Source organism: Hyla sarda, chromosome 5 (assembly GCF_029499605.1).
Source record: "Hyla sarda isolate aHylSar1 chromosome 5, aHylSar1.hap1, whole genome shotgun sequence".
Classification (NCBI taxonomy): Eukaryota; Metazoa; Chordata; class Amphibia; order Anura; family Hylidae; genus Hyla; species Hyla sarda.
In genome coordinates, this window is record NC_079193.1 from 301698126 (window position 1) to 301716154 (window position 18029).

General features: G+C 43.9%; 1 protein-coding gene across 6 annotated transcripts in view; it reads right to left on the reverse strand.

The window, feature by feature from the left end:
- MYBL1 (MYB proto-oncogene like 1) overlaps positions 1-12998 on the reverse strand; it is a 48576-nt gene extending 35578 nt beyond the window's left edge. For 4 of the 6 annotated variants that reach the window (XM_056522060.1, XM_056522059.1, XM_056522058.1 and 1 more), the window contains exon 1: positions 12095-12998. In XM_056522060.1, the coding sequence (XP_056378035.1) occupies positions 12095-12114 (20 nt within the window). In that variant the 5' untranslated portion in view covers positions 12115-12998. The remainder of the gene's footprint in view (positions 1-12094) is intronic. The other 2 variants (XM_056522061.1, XM_056522062.1) reach the window with 2 other exon arrangements.
- Positions 12999-18029: the final 5031 nt, after the last annotated feature.

An 18029-nucleotide genomic window follows, 5' to 3' on the forward strand; every position in this document is an offset into this window, starting at 1 on the left:
AATTGCTGACTTTAGCAAACTTTACGTACAGTAAATAATTCTAGGCCTTTTTATAAAAAAAAAATAAATAACATTTTTATTTACTTCAAACTTTATTTACCAAATAAACAGTGTAATGTCAACACATTCTAATAAAACAGTTATGTAGATTACTAACTATTATTATTTATACAGCGCCTTTGGTTACAATTATAAGTTATATTGTAATATACAATTACAAAGCACCGTAACTAATAGTTGTAACCAAAAGCGCTGTATAAATAATAATAATAGTAATTAATACTGAACTGCAGTCACAATGTTTGCAAGGCTATATGTATATAGTTATATATAGTTATATGTGGTGTTATATATAGTTATATACTTGCCGCTCTCAAGTCGCTTGTAAGGCAACAGTTAATACCTTTGCAATTATGCAACACAAGCTCCTCTGTCACTACAGGGTTTATCCAATAAAGAGTCACATTTTCCAGAGTACATTCCTTTGCTGTGAAGGGCTGGGCGGCCAGTGTTGTTGAGATGCCATGAACAGTAATGAGACAGATGCTTTTTTTTTTTTTTTCTATAAATTTCAAAAGTTACAAATGTTTCAGGCAGACTAACAAACTGACGTAGTACGGTGTATATATTCATATATTCATGTCACATTGCATTAACAAAAATGGAGGGGCCAATCTATTTCTTAACCCCCCCCCCCCCCCTACTCCCATAGAAGAGAGTAACATCAGATTTCTCTCCTAATGTTCTCTCTCTATTTTTTTTTTTTTTTTTTTTTTTAAATTGGCAGCCGTCAGCAACAGGCAACAGCGGGTCCCCATGGACCTCATTTGTAGCTTATAGGGTCCGTCGAGCTGCTATTTTTCAGCGGGAGTAGTTGGAGAAAAAGACGGCGCAAGCAGTATTTTTTCTCCCGCTGTTCTCCCTGGCGGCCGTCACACTGTGTCACAATGGTAGTGTGATAGAGGCCTTATATGTAGTTTAAAGGAGTACTCCGGCCCTGAGACATCTTATCCCCTTATGTCTCACCGCGGGGGTCCTGCCGCTGGGGACCCCTGCAATCTTGTATTCACCACCCACCTGTTTGAGCTGCACGCCGCGGTGCCAGCTCACAAACAGCCGGGTGGCGACCACGGGGCCGGAGTATCGTGACGTCACGACTCTGCCCGTGTGACGTCAACCCCCGCCCCCGGTATGCAAGTCTATGGGAGGGGGCGTGAGAGGGCACAATAGCTGGGTACGCTGTGGTGCCAGCTCACAAAAAGCCGGGTGGCGACCGGGGGGCCGGAGTATCGTGACTTCACGACTCTTCCCCGTGTGACGTCCCCCGCTATGCAAGTCTATGGGAGGGGGCGTGACGGACGTTACGCCCCTTCCCATAGACTTGCATAGCGGGGGGTGACGTCACACGGGGGCAGAGTCGTGATGTCACGATACTCCGGCCCCGTGGTCGCCACCCGGCTGTTTGTGAGCTGGCACCACAGCGTACCCAGCTATTGTGACGTCACAACTCTGCCCCCGTGTGACGTCACCCCCTGCTATGCAAGTCTATGGGAGGGGGCATGACTGCCGTCACGCCCCCTCCCATAGACTTGCATACCGGGGGCGGGGGTTGACGTCACACAGGGGCAGAGTCGTGACGTCACGATACTCCGGCCCCGTGGTCGCCACCCGGCTGTTTGTGAGCTGGCACCGCGGCGTGCAGCTCAAACAGGTGGGTGGTGAATACAAGATTGCAGGGTCCCCAGCGGTGAGACCTCTTATCCCCTATCCTTTGGATAGGGGATAAGATGTCTCAGGGCCGGAGTACCCCTTTAATCATAGAGATAGATAGATAGATAGATAGATAGATGGATAGAGACAGCTAGCTAGTTTGGTCTCCACAATAAACGTCCTCAATGCACCTCTCAGATGAGGCTCAGATGCTCTCCGCCTGGACACAGGGCTGTACAAACATCCTGGGCACACACATGAATTATGCATAATGGCAGGATTACATTACACTGGGGTTTCTGCGCAATGGCTGTTTGTATGAAAAGAAGCTTGGAAAGGATGCGCTTCACGATGGGTAATTGAAAGTGAGCTTCCCGGGCAGAGTAATTTCCCCACTGATAATCTGGATTAGAATGGGAAAACTAAATCCCATTACATGACATGGGCCACCATAGGCGTTACTGACAGTGACAGTCATTGGAATATTGATATTTCTACTATCCGAGTTCCAGGATGTGTAGAAATAAGATGAAGTTCATACAGTGTTTATGTTTACGTTTAACACGTTTTATACACTTTTAGGGTAGGGTGACACGTAAGGGGTTTCCGGCAGCTGAAATTCCGCTTGCAGACATTAAGCTCTGGGAAACCCGCTAAAGATATATTATGTGTCACCCTAAAATATATTCATTACAGGGGTACTCAGGTTTTTTTTTTAATTATTATTATTTTTTTTTTTATCAACTGGTGCCAGAAAGTTAAACAGATTTGTAAATTACTTCTATAAAAAAACACTCTTTATCCTTCCAGTACTTATTAGGATTTTTTTTTTGTCGTCCACAGTGCTCTCTGCTGACACCTCTGTCTGTATCAGGAACTGTCCAGAGCAGGAGAGGTTTGCTATGGGGATTTGCTCCTGTTCAGGACAGTTCCTGATACGGACAGAGGTGTCAGCAGAGAGCACTGTGGACAGAAAAAAAAAAAAAAAGAAATCCAAAAAGAAAAGAACTTTCTCTGTAGTATACAGCAGCTACAAAGTACTGGAAGGATAAAGATGTTTTAATAGAAGTAATTTCCAAATCTGTTTAACTTTCTGGCACCAGTTGATAAAAAAACATTTTATCAATAGATAATGGATGGAGATGAGGAACTTACAGTAAATTCGATTCCTCACGAACTTCTCGGCTCGGCGGTTGCTGACTTTTCCTGCATAAATTAATTCAGCTTTCCGGTGCTCCGGTGGGCTGGAAAAGGTGGATACAGTCCTAGGAAAGAGTCTCCTAGGACTGAATCCACCTTTTCCAGCCCACCGGAGCACCGGAAAGCTGAACTAATTTATGCAGGACAAAGTCATCAACTGCCGAGCCGAGAAGTTTGTGACGAATCAAATTTACTGTAAGTTTGTTCATCTCTAATAATGGATACAGGATTTCTTATACCCCCTTGGCTGACACACATATACAGTGCATCAGAATTAGGAGCGAAAACACAATGATACATGTATCTGGCACACTCTACCACTGTTCATGGTAGGGGTGGGCGGTATACCGGTTCATACCGAATACCGAAATTTTTGTGCTGCGCGATATGAATTTTTCCAATACCGCAATACCGGTTGGGCCCCTCCCTCTCGGGAATGAATTATCAGCCCAGCGCTGCGCTGTCCCCACATCGGGGAACTAATCATATGTGACCCGCCAGCGCTGCTCTGCTCCCCGTCTACCCCCCAAATCATGTTACCCGCCAGCGCTGTTCTGCTCCCCCTTAATTAATGATCAGCCCAGCGGGGTACTACTCACATATGTTACCCGCAAGCACTGCCGTTGGCTGTCCAGGCATGCTGGGAGTTGTAGTTTTGCAACAGCTGGAGGTCCACAGGTTGGAGACCACTGCTGTATACTGTATCCCTATGCCCGGGCTGCAAAAGATAAACAAAATAAGCTTTAACTTACCTACGTCGGCCTTACGCTGAGGATGGGAACGTCGGACAGCCGTCAGCCTATCACCGGCCGGAGCGATGTCCCGCCCTGGCCAGCCCTATGTGTGTAGTGTGTTTTGGAGGCGGAGCCGTGTTCCAGCGTGACTGTGACACGCGGCTCCGCCTCCAAAACTCCCTGCACACATAGGGCTGCCGCCGGAAAGCCTTGTGTGTATAGTGAGCAAGGAATACACAGTGCATTTCCCGCTGCTACCGCAAATTTTGCGCAGCGTCAAATAAGATGCGTATACGCCAGGTGGGAACGCACCCTAAAGGGGTTAGAAAAACAGAGCCGATTTCTTCCAAAAACAGTACCACTCTTGCCCTCCGTTTGGGTGTGGAATTGCAGCTCAGTTGTAGACACAACCTGTGGACAGGTGTAGTGATGTTTTTAGAAATTAGCTCTGTTTTTGTATTCTTGCTGCTGGGGACCCCCGTGATCTCTGCAGTGGCACACCAGTCACCCAGTGCACAGAGCAAACTCCGCTCCATGCCGGATGACTGGTGAACACAGCCGCCACGCGCCCCCCCCCCCCCCCCCCCCCCCTCATTCATGTCTATGGGAGGAGTACTTTTTGGTGGATGCTTTTCTAAAGTTGTCACCTGTTTGGTGTACCGTACACCACTTTATGCAGTGGACTGGTATGCATCATCTGCGCAAAATAATGTATGGATTTTTTTTGCGCAATTGCGCTTTTTTTTTTTTTTTTTTTAAACTAAGACTGCTAGAAAGGACATGTAAAAAAGTGTCAGACGCTACACTGTTTGAATCCAAGCAAGAATGGCTCTTCAAATTGCTTTTTTTGTGGGGGGTTTCTTGTTGGAAGTGGTTTGTTAATGTGTGATGTCATTGCACAGCGTTTCTCCTTGGGTTACTTCACAATTAAAAGTTTATTTTGCTTTTTAATGGTCTATTCACACATACAGTATTTTGTGCAGATTTGTTGTGCAGGATTTTCTGCTGCAGATTTCAATGTAAACAGAATGACTAAACAGCTTGAAATCCTGCGCATCAAATCTGCGCAGAATACTGTACGTGTGAATAGACCCTAAATGCGTTTATTTTTCAAACATAAATAATCACCAACATAAACCAGAAAAACGACATCATATTGCAAATGCATTTAAACAAACAATAACATATAGGGATACAATAAATAAAAAAAAAAAGTATGCATTTTTAAATTTAAAATTTTCCTTCTTAGTATATCCTAACCTGCGCCTGCAGGACGCGCCAATTTCTTGAGAGGGACCAGGTGTAGGAGAAGAATCTCCCTCTAAGGCAAACTCACAAGCAACATCCAGCGACATGATCTAACTTTATAATTAATATGTTCAAATAATATCCTTACTATAAATGAAATAGCAAAACAGAGAGAAAGATCAAACGACAATTACCGTATATACTCGAGTATAAGCCGACCCGAGTATAAGCCGAGACCCCTAATTTCAACCCAAAATCCCAGGAAAAGTTTTTGACTCGAGTATAAGCCTAGGGTGGGAAATACCTCATCCCCCCCTGTCATCATCCAGACCCGTCATTAACATCCTCATCATCATCCCCTTGTCATCATCCCACACATCCCCCCTTCATCATCCCCTTATCATCCCATACATCCCCCCTTCATCATCCCCTTATCATCCCACACATCCCCCCTTATCATCTCACACATCCCCCCTTCATCATCCCCTTATCATCCCGCACATCCCCCCTTCATCATCCCCTTGTAATCATCCCACACCCCCCCTTCATCATCCCCTTGTCATCATCCCCACCCCCCTTCATCATCCCCACACCCCCCACTTCATCATCCTCTTCTCATCATTCGCCCTCAGTGGTCTTCAACCTGCGGACCTCCAGAGGTTTCAAAACTACAACTCCCAGCAAGCCCGGGCAGCCATCGGCTGTCCGGGCTTGCTGGGAGTTGTAGTTTTGAAACCTCCGGAGGTCCGCAGGTTGAAGACCACTGCGGCCTTCAACATCATCCAGCCCCCTCTCACCCCCTTTAGTTCTGAGTACTCACCTCCGCTCGGCGCTGGTCCGGTGCTGCAGGGCTGTCCGGTGAGGAAGTGGTCCGGTGGGATAGTGGTTCCGGGCTGCTATCTTCACCGGGGGCGCCTCTTCTCCGCGCTTCCGGCCCGGAATAGAGGCGTTGCCTTGACAACGACGCAGAAATACGTTGGCAATGAACGCACCTCTGCGTCGTTGTCAAGGCAACGTGACTATTCTGAGGCCGGGCCCGAAGCGCTTAGAAGAGGCCTCCCCGGTGAAGATAGCAGCCCGGAACCACTATCCCACCGGACCACCTCCTCACCGGACAGCCCTGCAGGACCGGACCAGCGCCGAGCGGAGGTGAGTACTCAGAACTAAAGGGGGTGAGAGGGGGCTGGATGATGTTGAAGGCCGCAGTGGTCTTCAACCTGCGGACCTCCGGAGGTTTCAAAACTACAACTCCCAGCAAGCCCGGACAGCCGATGGCTGCCCGGGCTTGCTGGGAGTTGTAGTTTTGAAACCTCTGGAAGTCCGCAGGTTGAAGACCACTGCGGGTGGGGGAGTTCACTTGAGTATAAGCCGAGGGGGGTGTTTTCAGCACGAAAAATTGTGCTGAAAAACTCGGCTTATACTCGAGTATATACGGTATTTAAATTCAAGGAGAGAATGAAGGGGGGGGGGAGGGTATCTCAGCACCACTTGAGTAAAAGGTAATATTTAATTCAGTTCCATTAAAACAGAAAAAGGACAAAAACAAAATCACATGTGCATAGTGGGTTAAAAAACGCACGTCACCGACGCGTTTCGGGCTATTATAAGCCCTTAATCCTGGTGCATGTTACTGCCAGGGCTACCTGTTTATATATTGCGTCACATGACCAAACGGCCACGTGACTTGCACACCTGGTCAATTATATGACAATTATTTAAGCTGACTTTGGAAAAACAGACGTGTACCATTGAATAGAGCAAAATACCTTGATGCGGGATAGACCCTTTTTGACAATCTTGTGCCCTTTGGAAGAGTGGTTCAAGTTTGAAGTTTGCACCTAATTTATCATGAGGCTTGCACTAAAATGGTAAATTAGGTGCAATTGCGCAAAATTTGCACATCTTGAAAGCATCCACAATATAGTCTAAAATACACCAACAATTTATACATGTCCCCCAACACGTCTACGGGCAGAGTACCCCTTTAAAGGAGTAGTCCAGTGCTGAAAAACGTATCCCCTAACTTAAGGATAGGGGATACGTTTCAGATCGCGATCTCCTGTACGGGGCCCCGGCAGCCTGTGGGAAGGGGGCGTGTTGACCACCGCACAAAGCGGCGGCTGACACCCCCTCAATAAAACTCTATGGCAGAGCCGGAGCACTGCCTTAGACTTTGTGGAGTCCAGTCCTTGATGGGTTAGAGCGATTTTGACAGCTTCAAGGGAACCTACACAATGTTATGCATGTGGTTTTATTGTTATGGCTGATTGGTGCATTATATAGTGTCTGCATTACAGTTCTATTTAGAGAAAAGCAAGCAGAACAAAGTGTATAATATAAAAAATGAAAACTTAGGAGTAAAAATAGAATAAAGTAATGGATAGAAGATCTATAAGGCCTAATACACAAATGTTATTAGAACTGTTCAGACATGTCCACTGTATAGAGGAGGTTGTCATTTTAATAACATTGGCCTTAGTAATGTATGGTAAAAAGATAGGGGGAGATTTATGAAAACCTGTGCAGAGGAAAAGTTGCCCATAGCAACCAATCAGATGGCTATTTTTTTTATTTTCCAGAGGCCTTGTTAAAAATGAAAGAAGCGATCTGATTGGTTGCTATGGGCAACTGCTCAACTTCTCTCCACAGGTTTGGATAGATCTCCCCCATAAAGAGCCAAAGGAAATCACAAGCTATATGGAAATGTTGGCATGTAAAGGGGCACACACCTTTGTATTATAAATTCATTCATTAAAATAAAATCTAAAAATGGTATTTTCTCAGTTTATAGGAAAATGACAAAAAAACAAAGAACAGAACATAAAACTCCTCAAACATCAATAATAGCCAAATGTTCAACAACAGCATTTAGGCCGGGTTTAGAGATAAGCGAACTTACAGTAAATTCGATTCGTCACAAACTTCTCGGCTGGGCAGTTGATGTCTTATCCTGCATAAATGAGTTCAGCTTTCCGGTGCTCCGGTGGGCTGGAAAAGATGGATACAGTCCTAGGAAAGAGTCTCCTAGGACTGTATCCACCTTTTCCAGCCCACGGGAACACCGGAAAGCTGAACTAATTTATGCAGGATAAATCATCAACTGCCGAGCCGAGAAGTTCGTGACGAATCGAATTTACTGTAAGTTGACTCATCTCTAGCCGGGTTCACACATGGTATTTAGGTCAATATTTTTAAACAAAGCCGGGATTGGATTCAAAACACAGAAAAACCTGCAAATATTTGTATTCTAGTTATTCTCTATGGGTGCGTTCACACAGCCGTCTGTCCTCGTTTCGGTTCCGTTCTCGCAGGCTGTAAACAGACTAAAAACGTTTGGTTTTTTTTAAATCCCCTTCATGTCAATGGGATTTGTTTACATCCGTTTGTACCCGTCTGCACTCATTTACGGTTTTTTTGACGGCAGAAAAAACGGCACATGCAGTATTTTTTCTTCTGTCAAAAAAACGAAGACAAAAAAAAAAAAAAAAAGAAGAAACGGATACAGTAAAGTTAACAATGAAGTCTATGGAAAAGGGATGAGCCTTTATTGTCATCTGTTTTTTCAATCCGTTTTTTGATCCGTTTTTACTTCTGAGCATGCTCAGAACATTTTTTGTTTGTTTATTAACTGAACAATAACGGATCCAAACGGATAACATCCGTTTGCCTGCGTTATTGTCCGTTTTAATTCCCTTTAAAAGTCCTTTTTTTATTTTTGATGCGAGAAGAACGGGACGGGTCTAGACTAGAGATGAGCGAACTTACAGTAAATTCGATTCGTCACGAACTTCTCGGCTCGGCAGTTGATGACTTTTCCTCCGTAAATTAGTTCAGCCTTCAGGTGCTCCGGTGGGCTGGAAAAGGTGGATACAGTTCTAGGAGACTCTTTCCTAGGACTGTATCCCCCTTTCCCAGCCCACCAGAGCACCTGAAAGCTGAACTAATTTACGCAGGAAAAGTCATCAACTGCCGAGCCGAGAAGTTCGTGACGAATCGAATTTACTGTAAGTTCGCTCATCTCTAGTCTAGACGGCCGTGTGAACGCAGCCTTAATTAATTGGCTCCACTTCTGGTTTTTGCTAAAAATATTATTCAAAATGCTGTGTGTGAGCCCAGCCTAATAGTGTCACAGTTTATATATACATACACACACATACATAAATACATATATCTACATATACACACACACATGGAAATCAAATCATATAGAAACACACATTGTAACAATATAACGCAGGATCATATAGAACAGTGGTCTTCAACCTGCGGACCTCCAGATGTTGCAAAACTACAACTCCCAGCATGCCCGGACAGCCAACGGCTGTCCGGGCATGCTGGGAGTTGTAGTTTTGCAACATCTGGAGGTCCGCAGGTTGAAGACCACTGATATAGAATATCCTTATTGTACCTGCCACTACTGCCATATTAGCCAGCCTTACATTTATATACCATTTTCTTTTTATATTTCACTGTAGACAATGCTCATTGTTTACATCAGAGAAAATTTGCCTAAAACCAATATCTATATACAACTGTTGTTGATCTAGGCAGCAAAGCATCAAAATGAGGAACAATATATAACCCCAGTATGTAAATGTGAGGTGCAGCAAATGGTGAGGAAGGTGCTATATACAACCTATAGTGTTTTCCCTGTACAGCCAAGACTCAAGAATATATATATATATATATATATATATATATATATATATATATATATACACACGGTAGGGTGAGTACCATACACCAATTCTATACCGGCTCCTATCACTCTGCCTCTTGCATATGGATGAACCCAGTGACCCAAGCAGCGCTGCAGGGAAAGACTTGGACTTCAAGCAGCAGGTGACTGACAGCAAGATGTATTTATTAACGGCAGGGGTTAATGGGCATTGGTAATGGGCAGATGTTTAGAGAGCCGGATGTCAATGCCAAACGAGATAGGTATTATTTATAAGATAGATCAGCGTTTCCCCAACTAGGGGGGCTCCAGCTGTTGCAACAGTTGTAGTTATGCAACAGCTGGAGGCCCCCTATTTGGGAAACACTGAGATAGGCAAATAAATAGACTAGATTGTTGATTCTGCTGGGAGTTGTAGTTTTCCAACATCTGGAGGGACGCTTGTTGGGAAACACAACACTAGATACATAAATAGCCAAAAAGAGAGAGATTAGAAATGATATATTAATAGATAAAGCAAAAGAGAAAGATAAATATTAGATAGAAAGACAGAGGAGATCTATGGCTCCCACCCTTTGGCTCTCCTGCTGTTGGAATAATACAACTCTGCTGCAAGCTTTCTGAGCATGCTGGGATTTGTAGTTTTTCACCAGCTGGAGAGCCATAGGTAGGGGAATACTACACTAGAAAGCTATATAGATTGATTGATTGATTTTATACATTATAACACTGCTTCCTAACCAGGCCCCCTCTGTTGCAAAACTACAACTTCCAGCATGCCCGGACAGCTGGGGGCACCCTGGTTGGCAAACAGCACGTTAGGTAGATAGATAGATATTATACATTAGGTAGCTAGATAGATAGATAGATAGATAGAGAGATAGATGGATAGATATTATACATTAGGTAGATAGATAGAGATAGATGTATAGATATTATACATTGGGTAGATAGATATTATACATTAGGTAGATAGCTAGATAGATAGAGATAGATAGAGAGAGATAGATGGATAGATATTATACATTGGGTAGATAGATATTATACATTGGGTAGATAGATATTATACATTAGGTAGATAGATATTATACATTAGGTAGATAGATATTATACATTAGGTAGATAGATAGAGATAGATGTATAGATATTATACATTGGGTAGATAGATATTATACATTAGGTAGATAGCTAGATAGATAGAGATAGATAGAGAGAGATAGATGGATAGATATTATACATTGGGTAGATAGATATTATACATTGGGTAGATAGATATTATACATTAGGTAGATAGATATTATACATTAGGTAGATAGATAGAGATAGATGTATAGATATTATACATTGGGTAGATAGATATTATACATTAGGTAGATAGCTAGATAGATAGAGATAGATAGAGAGAGATAGATGGATAGATATTATACATTAGGTAGATAGATAGATAGATAGATAGATAGATAGATAGATAGAGATAGATGGATAGATAGATATTATACATTAGTTAGAGAGATAAAGTTAACAGGAGACAAAGATAATATACCATCTGACAGACAGCCTAGATTGGGGTTTCCCAGACTGTGGCATGGTGGGATTTGTAGTTCTGCAAGAGCTGGAGAGACACAGGTAGGGAAATATATATATATATACACATACACACACACATATCCTCCTGCAGGATATTCAGTCTCTACACCAGTGTTTCCCAACCAGGGTGTCTCCAGCTGTTGCAAAACTACAACTACAACTCCCAGCATGCCCAGACAGCCGAAGGAGGCACCCTGGTTGAAGAACATTGCTTTTCACACACATAAATATATCCTGCTGCAGGATATTCAGTCTCTACACCAGTGTTCTTCAACCAGGGTGCCTCCAGCTGTTGCAAAACTAAAACTCCCAGCATGCCCTGAAGGCTGTCTGGGCATGCTGGGAGTTGTAGTTTTGCAACAGCTGGAGGCACCGTTGAAGAGCACTGCTCTACACACACACACATATATATATATATATATATATATATATATATATAACACAAATATATATCCTGCTGCAGTCTCCACACATATACATATATATATATATATATATATATATATATATATATATATATATATATATATATATATATTACACACACATATATATATTTATTTATTACACACATTATATATATATTCCATACACATACAGGACACAGTTGACAGACGAGTGGATTCAGCTGCACCATTGCTTATGCACCCGCGGTTTCCCAGATGAACTACTAGTCCCAGCATGTTCCGTCTGACACAAGGAATTGTTGATCCCCGGGTGTCCCAGAAGAACCACTACTCCCATCATCTCCCATCAGGTGGTCGGCAGTTCTCTGGCAGCTAGGGGGCATCCTCTCAGCCGGCGCAGCATGTGTCATGTACTGATGAGCAATACATTCATGGGCAGCGCAGTCACCGGGCACTGCCGTCATGTGTCAGCCCCCTGGAGCCCAGGAGCCCCTAGTGATCGCTGCCCAGCGCCGATGCCCACTCCTTACCTGCGAGTTCGTCCGGCCATTCTGCACGGTGTATGACGTTCTACAGTCAGACTCTACCAAAAGTTAGGTGACAGGTGCCAGGCGGGGCACAGGCGTCATGTCAGGGCTCCCGTCCCCCGGTAGTCGCACCTCCGCGTCTCCGTGCCCGAGCGAATGTAAAATCACGCACGATCCCAACGGCTGCGTCTCGATCTCCCCCTGCCCCGAGCCCTGTGCGGGTCCCGGGCACACACACTGTCCAGCGCCGCTGACACGAGGGCGTGGCGAAGCAGGCAAACCGAGCGCAACCAGCCAATAGGAAGCTGTGCATAAAGGGGCGGTACCAATGGACACACATGAGGAGGGGGCGTGAATAAAAAGGGGGCGTGTCTTAGTCACTTGAATCCAGGTCTTTTCCCGCGTTGCCTTTATGCGAGCTATGTGGGAAGCAAACGCGGGTAAAAGTTCCCGGTGCGGACTGTGCGGTCAGTAAGGCGGCTGTCACATTCCGGCCACACAGTTCTGCGCCGTGTCATGTAGGCTAGGTGACCGTACCGGGGAGCGCTGCGTGTACGGGAGGAAGAGCGCGGGACCCACACTCAATAATGGACTTGGCTGGATGTAGGACACGTGACTAGGGGGTGGGGCTGGCTGTCAAATGGAAAGGGGCGTGCCGTTATGGGCGGGGCCTATAACCACAGCTGTCAGTCATTGATGTGTGTTTTTTTTCGCCTGCTGGACCTAGAGGAGGTTCCACGTCTGCAAGTGTTAATGACCGCGGCGTAAACGCGTCGTGTGAATCCGCTCTCCTCCAAACAGGCAGTTAACCGCTGATAGATCATAAACGATGACAGGAGCAAAGAGCAGTTACCCATAGCAACTGCTGAAAAAAAGAGTCCAATGCCTATAAAAAGAGCCTACACTAAGGCTGTGTTCACACTTTGGTTTAAAAAGTTTAGATTCAGTGTATTTTCTAGGCTCGTAGTTTGTTTTTGTTTTTAGTAAATAAATGGACACCAGATGGAAACTTGAATGAAATCTCTCTGGATCTGTAGGTGTATGGTATGTAACATACTGTCCGGCTCCGTTTTCTGGCCCCTACATCCAGAAACCAGTTTTTGGGATGAGTTTTTAAGGACTTGTTCACACTAAGGTTTTTTTAGATGTAAACAGTTGGAAAAATGGACCAAAAGCAAAAAAGAGTGTTTCCAAATGAAGATGCCTCCAGCCATAGCAAAACTGCAACTCCCAGCATGCCCGGACAGCTGAAGGCTGGGAAAAACGTCACCTTTTTCTGTGTTTTAGACCCACGTCTGGTATTGCTAATATACTGAGCAAATTAAGCGTCTGAAAAGCAGTGTGTGACAGCCTTTGGCCGCCATAATGCAAAGCTAATGTTTTCCTATAAGACTATTCGCAATGCTGTACTAAATACATACAGCGAGCTCTATATTCAGCTCAAAGCCGAAGTTTCAAGCATTGCCAAGCTGCTGCATGCATGTCTCCTCCCTCCCCCACCCTTATCTGTCTTGACTGACTGATGAACAGGGCTGAAAGCTGAGCTCTGCACATATATCATGCAAGGTAGGGTGGTGGAGCTCGTAGCAACCAATCAGATCGCTGCTCTTATTTTTAAATATTAAAGAAGCAATCCGATTGGTTGCTATTGGCAAAGAGTCAACTTTTTCTCTGTACAGGTTTTTATCATTCTTCCCCCGGATGTGCTTCTTTCATCCATTTGCAAGTGGAACATGCCCATTGAAGGCTATAGAGAGGGATAAAGGGGAACCTGTCAGCATATTTTACACTATAATAACTATTGGCAACACGTTGTGTAGGCGCAGGCCCAGAAGCTGCTTCATGCCTAAGGATAGTGCTGCTTCTTGGGCCGTGCAAGATTTCGTAGGGGTAGCAGAGTGGTAACATCACCAATGCCCAGCCTGTCATTCACGCTGGAGTAGGTGTAAATACAGCCTGGAACGCCATGAGTACCTGAAGATGCCACACATCCCTGGGACTACATGCTGCCCATTTCTATACAGCAGTGGACGGCTTTTTTTTTTTAGCACTTTAAAAAACGCAATGCAGGACATCTGGACATGGTAATAAAACTGATTCTTTCATGTAAAGTGTTGCCAACAGTTTTATAGTGCAGACTCTGCTGACAGGTTCACTTTAAAATATGGATGCATCCTGTAGTTCATCAATATTTACTAGGGATGCACCGAAAGGGAAATTTTGGGCAGAAACCGAAAATTTAGGCTGTGCTTGGCCAAAATACGTTTTTTGGGATGCAATGTGACCAAAATCAGCAGTTTTTGCCTTTGGAATTTTTTTTGCGTTTACGCCGTTTACAGTGTAGGATTATAATCATAATAATTTAATAGTTGGGACAATTACACAAGCGGTGATACCAAAGATGTTTATTTTTATTATTTTGTCATATATTTTATATGGAAAATGGGATAAGGAGGGTGATTGTAACTTTTAACAATCAAACCAAGAAGGTTTTATTGATAAAAGGGTAAGATAGCGATACAAACGTGAATCATATAAGCAAAAAAACATGCCTTTTCAGGCTCAGATTAACAAGAGAACCAGAGCATAATAAAAGAATAAAAAGCCAGAAAAAGGGGCTTTCAAAATAAGGTATCAAGACATAACAAATATAATGTAGTGACTCGACAACAAGTCAAAAAGGTATTCAAAGACGGACAGCTACCCCATAAAAAAAACAACAGAATAACGCCTACCCTCCCCCCCATCAATAAAGTGACATACAGTGGTGTAATACAGCACAATAAGAGGAGTTAACTTCATCCCACAAGAAGTTAAAATTATCAACAGTATCCTCCCGGATCGCGGATAATTTTTCATTCAAAAGGATCAACCTTCTGTATAAGTAAAGTGGGTGTTTTCCATTGCCAAGCTATATGAATCCATGTAGTGAGTAAAACAAACTGCACCAAACGGAAAATACGAAAAGGCATTCTGCTTGGCCTATGACTCAAAAGGCAAAAAGATGGAGTCCGAGGTACTTGGCTCCCACACACAATCAGAATAGCAAAGACTTGATTCCACAGTCCCACCACCACAGGGCAACTCCACCACACATGATACATCAAACCACGACTTAAGCAGCCTCGAAAGCATAATGGAGAGACCTGTGGAAAAAGTGCATGCAGTCTAGAAGGAACCATATACACCTGTATACCCTGTAAAACCTTAAAAGATGTTTCCATTAAGGAGACTTGCCAGCTACCTTTACTGATAGCCGTACAACAGGCATGCCACTGAGGTATTGATAGAGACGCATGTAGATCACTCTCCCAGGCCTCCATAAAGTGCAATTTCTGGTCCCTGGGGGGTGTATTCATATGGGCATACAGACGGGATAACAGACCCGGCAGGGCAGGATGGGCTAACAAAGATGCTTCATAAAAGGTCGGAGAGACCCGATATCCTTTAAGACCCAGGGAAGAGTAATAAGACAAAACTTGGAGTGCTCAATACAGTTCCTCAGGCGGGAGAGAGTGACGACTACATAACGTTTCTAGAGAGATTTGCTTTTTACCCGCCAGCAGGTCCAAGAGTTTAGTATGTTTCGCTGTGCGCCACCAAAGAAAAGAACCGGAAGATAAACCTGAACAAAAAAGAGAGTTAGAAAGAAAAGAATGAAGAAGAGGGACAGGGGACTGCAAACTTAAACCAGCCTCCAGAGGGACAATGCATAAAGAGTAAGTTGAGCAGAGGTGGGAAGTAAGAGAGCAAGAGGACCACATCAAAGCAGAATAAGAATAAGGAAATAAAAGAGACTCCTCCAGGCCAACCCACCTAGGGGCATCCTTAGAGACAAGGGCCAATTGTGCCAACCTAGCCACATTATAATATTTTAGAAAATGAGGTACAGAGAGACCCCCACCCGTTTATGGTAATGCATTACCATCCTATTAATACAGGGCCGTTTATCACTCTATATAAAAGCAAAAACATCCTTCTGTAAAGATTGAAGGTCTCACCTAGGAACATGCACTGGAAAAGAACGAAAGACATATAACAGACGGGGAGCACTACCATTTTAATCGTATTAATCCTCCCCACCCATGAGATATGTGGTAAATTCATGTCTTCATATCATGTCTGCCCGAATAGAACGGTATAAAGGGGGATAGTTAGCTGTATAAACAGAGGAAAGAGTAGGAGTGAGTTGCACACCAAGGTAAGGAAGGCCAACAGAGGAGTCACGAAAACCAAAGTTCAAAGAATTCAGACTCTGGACCAAAGTGGGGACATTGCAATAAAGAACCTCAGATTTAGCTACATTCACTCGCAAAATCTTTCCAACAGATCAACAGTCAAGTTAGGGAGAGATATTAATGGATTGGTGATTTTAACTGTTATTATGGAAGGGGTTAATGGGTGTTTTTAAAACTTTTATTTAACTTTATTTTATTTTTTACACTTTTAGTCTCCTTAGGGGACTTTTAGGAGGAATCCTTAGATTCCTCATACAGATCAATGGAGAACTCCATTGATCTGTGCTCATTTGGTTGAGGCTGCTTGAGCCAAGCTCAATCAAATGAAGAGCCACGGATACCAGGAATGCAGAGGTAAGTCCCCTGGCTACCTCCACAGTGTATTGCCCCCCCCCCCCCCCTGCAATTGCTCAGCAGGGGGAGGGGGGGGTGACCGGGGCAGCAGACATCTCCCGGTTATGACACAGACTTGACCCGTGGGCCCACGTCATGTCCGTTTACCGACCCATCATGTACATGTCTGTCATGGATCAGGAAGGGGTTAAGCCACACCCACCGAAATTATCAGTGGAAAATTCCCTTGGCCGAAAAGGCCGAAGGGGCCATTTTCTGATGATAATTTTTGGCGGCCGAAATTTCGGTGCACCCCTAATATTTACATTTATTTTATCACTTGGTTTTTACAGTGTTATTAAATTACTGTCTAGGAACAGTCCAGCAGTATTTTCTGTACAAGATATGGATGCAATACTGATGGTATTTGGGTTGTATTACAAATACATATTACCATACACTCATTTAAAACTGGCCTAAGGCTATGTTCCTGCACGGTATTTTGTGTTGTTTTTTAATCTGTAAATGGCTGAAAGAACAGACCAAAAGCAAACAAAATCAATTTATTTCAGCCATTAAATGTTGCCAATGTTAGTCTGTGTGGATAATTTGCTGTGCATCCACCTTGCATGGCTTGGTTAACACTAAGGAACTTCCAAGTGTAATTCTGCTTAGAAATTACACTCGGAAATCCCAGTACAGCAGAATCCCATTGCTGTTAATGGGATTCCGCTACACAGTGCACATTGCAGAATTGTTGCAGCAGAGTTTCCACAGCTGAGATATCATAGCCGAAAAATGATCTTGGCCATTCTTATGGCAGAATCCACCTTGAATATATTGCCGTCAATGGAGATGACTATGTACGAGCGTTCCTTGTGCCGACTGATTCAGTCAGTGCTGGCCACACTTTGCATCTTTGGACAGAATTTTGCCGGCAGGGGATTCCATAGAACCGAGCCTAATAGTGCTAAGCTGCCATGGAGACCTTAAAACCTGGAATACAAATGCAGTGTAGTAGATGTTCCTGTGGAAATTTTGTTACAAATGATTGTGGTATGTTATACGACTCAAAAATAGTGTATTTGTGAAAAGAGCATTATATACATAGAAATGTTTGCTGACACATCATTTTATACCCATCCAATGTAGTTGTAATTTTATTGGTTGTTTGCTCAGTGAGGGCAATTAGAATCAGGTAGGAACCCAATATTCTACAAAAATTTGGGAGTCCTGTAGACCCCCATGCAGCAAATACAGTAGATCTGGGAGAGGTGAGTAACACCAGAGAGCCCCTGCAGGTCTCTAATCTTCCATGGCACCTTATTGTTACGCCGAGCGCTCCGGGTCCCTGCTCCTCCCCGGAG